Raw genomic sequence first — 4,593 nt, forward strand, 5'->3', positions numbered from 1 at the left:
ATCCATCCATCCATCCATCCATCCATCCATCCATCCATCCATCCATCCATCCATCCATCCATCCATCCATCCATCCATCCTCCTCCGCTTATCTGGGGTCGGGTCGCGGGAGTAGCAGCTTCAGTAGTGAGGCCCAGACATTCCTCTCCTTGGCCACTTGGGCCAGCTCCTCTGGGGGAATCCCAAGGTGTTCCCGGACCAGCCAAGAAACATAGTCCCTCCAGCGTGTCCTGGGTCTCCCTCTGGGTCTCCTTCCAGTGGGAAGTGCACAGAACACCTCACCAGGGAGGCGCCCATGAGGCATCCTACAGCTGGCCCCTCTCGACGTGGAGGGGCAGCAGCTCTACTCTGAGTCTTCCCAAGATTATTGAGCTCCTCATCTCTGAGGGAGAGCCCATAAACACTATGGAGAAAACCCATTTTGGTCGCTTGTATCCAGGATCGCGTTCTTTCAGTCATGACCCAAAGCTCATAACCCTAGATGAGGGTAGGAACTTAGATCGACTGGTAATTCAAGAGCTTTGCCTTTGCCTAGGCTCGGCTTCCTCTTCACCACAACGGACTACAACTATCTTTTCTCTATTCTTCCATCAAACTTAGATTTATACTGGGATAAAAACTCACACTGGTGGACTATACTGTTTACTATTAAACTGAATTCTATATGCATAGGTTAAACTGTGTCATGACTGCACTTTTTGGTTCTGTTTAAGTTTCTTTTTTTGAGTTTTTAGTTATACTTTCAATCATGACTTTCTGTGTTTTCTAGTTTATTGGTTTCATTTCCATTTTGAGTTATTGTAGTTATTTTGGATCGTATTTGTGTCAGTCTCTTTTTTCCTAGCTCCCTTATAGACTCCTCTGTCCAAACCTGCTCCCAATCTGCTGATTAGCCCGGTCTTCATTCAGTCTCCCATTTATATACCTAATATTCAGTCACTGTTTGTTGGTTCCTTGTTGTTGTTTTGTTGCTCCATTGTTTCCTGGCTCCTCATGTGTGTTTCTCCTGAATTTTGGCTTTCAGTATTTTTGATTTTTGCCTCAGTTCACTGTGGAAACTTTTTAATCTACAAACTCATCTCTGCCTCCTCATCTCTGCATTTGGGTCCTGTTGTGGGAAAATTTTTATCTTTCTTCTATTATATATTAATATTCATATTTACTCACTATAAAAGTTTTCACTCAGTCTGTTCCTCTCTCAAGGCCACACATTTCTCTCCAAGCTGGTATTTGTAGACCAGACATTGCTTCTTCCCATAACAATCCAGATTCTTTCTCAAGGTTTACTGTTAACCAAAGTGTGTGTAATTTGTTATGACTCTGACTGCTTAATTAAGGGGGGACGAACCCTGCCCAGATCAGAACAGAGCAGAATGCTGTGCCATGATGACTGTTCTCTCTTTGCAAAGATATTAATAAATGTGCCGACTGAGTGAAATCCATCGATCTCCGTTTATTGAACTAGGATGAATAGTTGAATACTTTTTTCCCACGACAGGTCCTTAAAAAACCTCCACCCAACCTGAAATTCTGTATTTTCAAAATGTTGTGCAAATACAACATTCATACTACATTTGGCTACCAGCACAGTTAAAAGCGCCCCTAAGTAAGAATTTATTTAATTGAGGGTCCAGTTAATTTACAATGTACAAATTTCTTCTTAATGGAAATCAAACGATCGCAAAACCATTTTTTAGAAGAGGAAAGAAAACTTGCAAAGGAGAGCTTGGAACCCAGTCATTCATGAGGTTTTGGTTTTCATTTATTTATATGATTTACTTGCATTATAAAAGGGTCATTTCAGTAGGATATCACCAAAATTTTAACATAACTTGTTAATGCATCAAAACACAAAAGGGTTGCTTTATAAAAAAAGAGGCCAACTATAACTGCAGGATTAATTGAAAATCTGAAATTTTTGCCAGTAAGCAGATAAAGCCAATAAACAGCAGACGGAATCGGCTAAAGTAACATAAACCTAGTGAATCGATAAACACATCTACTAAATGTATTTCCATCTCATTTTGTGGCACGTGTTAGTTTAGTTTCAGGTTTGGGATTTGCAATAGTCATTGTGAATGCAAAAAAGTAAATTGTACCAATTTGCTAAAGTCTATCATCTTGTAGTTTCCTAATATTTCATCTCGGTTCATTGGTTTATAGCTTTTCACTTTCGAACTGACAACTTTTCAGTTCAAAACGTTTTACCACAATAAAACTCCAATGTGGCTGAAAGTTTTACTTTTTTGAGAGGTTCATAAATATGCTAATCTCTCCTTCCCACCTTGGATGACATTGTGCAAACCATTGTTCCCATATCAAGCAGATACTTCAGTAAATCACAGATCAATTACAAATATTTAATAATATCAACTTGTTTGCAGGCAATTAGGGTACTATGCCTTAACAGAGCAATGTTAAGAATGCTAGAAGCCTTGTTGCTCTCATGCTGTCACATTTTAGGCCTAATATACCAGACAGTAAGGGTGTATACTGTGTACATAGGAACTGCAGCAGGCTAAGATTTCATTTGTTCTTAGACTAATCGTTCTGCCATCGTAGTGAGGACTTTGTGTTGACTACCATAGACCTCTATTGATTTTAAGTCATTTTCACACCTTTCTATGCCCTAACCCTAAAACTAAACCTAAACCTAACCATTACCAATGCATACCTCACCCTAACCCTAAACAATTGAGACCTTATCCCTAAACCTAACCATTAGAAAAATAGTATATTAGGACCAGCAAAATGTCCTCACTTTGCAACAACTAGTCCTCAATTTGGTCCTTAAATTAGAAAAATGGTCCTCACTCTGAAGGCTAGACAGGTACACCCACACAAACACACACACATACACACACAGCAAAGAATAATTTAGAGAAGCCAATTAACCTGAAAGTCATATTTTTGGACTGTGGGGGGAAGCCGGATTAAGCTAAGAGAGCCCACACATGCACGGGGAGAACATGCAAACTCCGCGCAGAGAGACCTGGGCCAGGAATCAAACCCTGAACCTTGCTGCAACGCAACGGTGCCACCCACTGTACCACCATGCAGCCCATTATGAAAATGATCTGATATTAAGTTATAAAAGAAAATATGAACCAGGAAAAAATGGGTCTTACTTTGTCCATGGCTTGCAGGTGCCCTCCTTTTCATCAAAATGATGATTTCCAGGGCATTTTTTCAGTTCTATGATCATTAGATTAGATTAGATTAGATTAGATTAGATTAGATTAGATTAGACAGACAGACAGAATATCTTAATGAAAATAGCTATAGTCTCTTACTGAAAGCAAAAATAAATAGAAAATTAAATAATCCAGGTCCCTACAACTCTCATCGACATATCGAAATATGTCCATTCTCACCTTCATTCTGTGCATTATTCACTTCACTGATGTTGCTTTTCTTACAACTTGAGCAGCTGTGGTCAGAGCACAGGAAGCCAGGTCGGCATGTACACTTTCCTTTTGTGGTTTTTGTACAATTCTCAGTTCTCAGTGCTCCTGACAGACAGAAATGATAGACAAAATGTGGTAATTGTCCCACTGTGTTAAGTGAACCATCACTGTCCATGTAAAGTGTTACCTTCGGGACACGCAGGACACTTCGTACAACGGTCAATGTTGTGGTATTTATCTCTATAAGTACCCTCATCACAGGGATGGCAGTCAGATGATAGATCAGTTTCAGAGCAAAATCCCTTCAAATAAGTTCCTGACAAACAAGTAAAAACATTTTGTCATCCTCAAAGGTAATCAGCCAATTCTCAGTCATTGGCTCATTATCATCAATGTGATCACCAGATTTAGCAATACATCTGACTTACACAGCATTACTTTTCATGGTTTATAGAAATAAAAACTTGTTTTTTTTTCAATTTAGTTTTTAAGTACTTACCTGGTTTACAGTAGTTGCAGCACAGGTCACCGTGAACATATTGCTTCTCTCCACACATTTTGGTCTGTCCCATAGTCCAAGTGCTCAGTAAAAGCACAATTAGAAGTGCTCTCGGGAGACTGAGATGAATCATCTTAATGAGAGCTTGCTCATATGGCTCAGGGCTTTTATATTGCCATCCTCTGTGACGTCACTTTGACTTTGGTTTTCTCAGAGAGAAGGGGTGTTAGATTACAGGAAGTTAAAGACCACTTATCAAAACAGAGGTGCAAAAAAAAAAGAAAAACATAATCTGAAGTGTTGGATGAACTGAAATTTTTTTTTTTTTGGTAATCTGATTTTTGGTAATTAGATTTTTTTTTATATAGATAACCTGGAATATGAGTTTGAGTATTGTTTTAAAGTCTCCTTGTGAATTATTGACATTGGAGTTTGTCATCTAAACACAGTATGAACTGGTTTTAAGATGACATACGAAGATATCAAGTACTAAAACGTACTAAAAAGAACAGAGAGAATTTATCTTACATAATGTAAAACAATATAAGAATAAGATGACAGAATTTAGTCAACAATGATCAAACAAAACTTGTGGAATAAAAGCAGTAAGGAAGAAAGCAAAAGAGGAGCTAATAGTGAAAAATAACTATATGGAAACCCCTAAATGACAAAATTGACAGAATCAGA

The 4,593-nt window shown here is 38.4% G+C and overlaps 1 protein-coding gene across 1 annotated transcript in view; it reads right to left on the reverse strand.

Annotated features, from left to right (window-relative positions):
• LOC107097500 (tumor necrosis factor receptor superfamily member 26-like) overlaps nucleotides 1–4,031 on the reverse strand; it is a 7,046-nt gene extending 3,015 nt beyond the window's left edge. Inside the window, exons 1-4 of the mRNA XM_015394657.1 lie at nucleotides 3,907–4,031; nucleotides 3,595–3,723; nucleotides 3,375–3,512; nucleotides 3,129–3,195 (exon numbers count right to left, since the gene is read on the reverse strand). Of these exons, the coding sequence (XP_015250143.1) occupies nucleotides 3,129–3,195; nucleotides 3,375–3,512; nucleotides 3,595–3,723; nucleotides 3,907–3,979 (407 nt within the window). The 5' untranslated portion in view covers nucleotides 3,980–4,031. The remainder of the gene's footprint in view (nucleotides 1–3,128; nucleotides 3,196–3,374; nucleotides 3,513–3,594; nucleotides 3,724–3,906) is intronic.
• Nucleotides 4,032–4,593: the final 562 nt, after the last annotated feature.

The sequence above is a fragment of the Cyprinodon variegatus genome, unplaced genomic scaffold (assembly GCF_000732505.1).
Source record: "Cyprinodon variegatus isolate N-32 unplaced genomic scaffold, C_variegatus-1.0 Scaffold702, whole genome shotgun sequence".
Classification (NCBI taxonomy): Eukaryota; Metazoa; Chordata; class Actinopteri; order Cyprinodontiformes; family Cyprinodontidae; genus Cyprinodon; species Cyprinodon variegatus.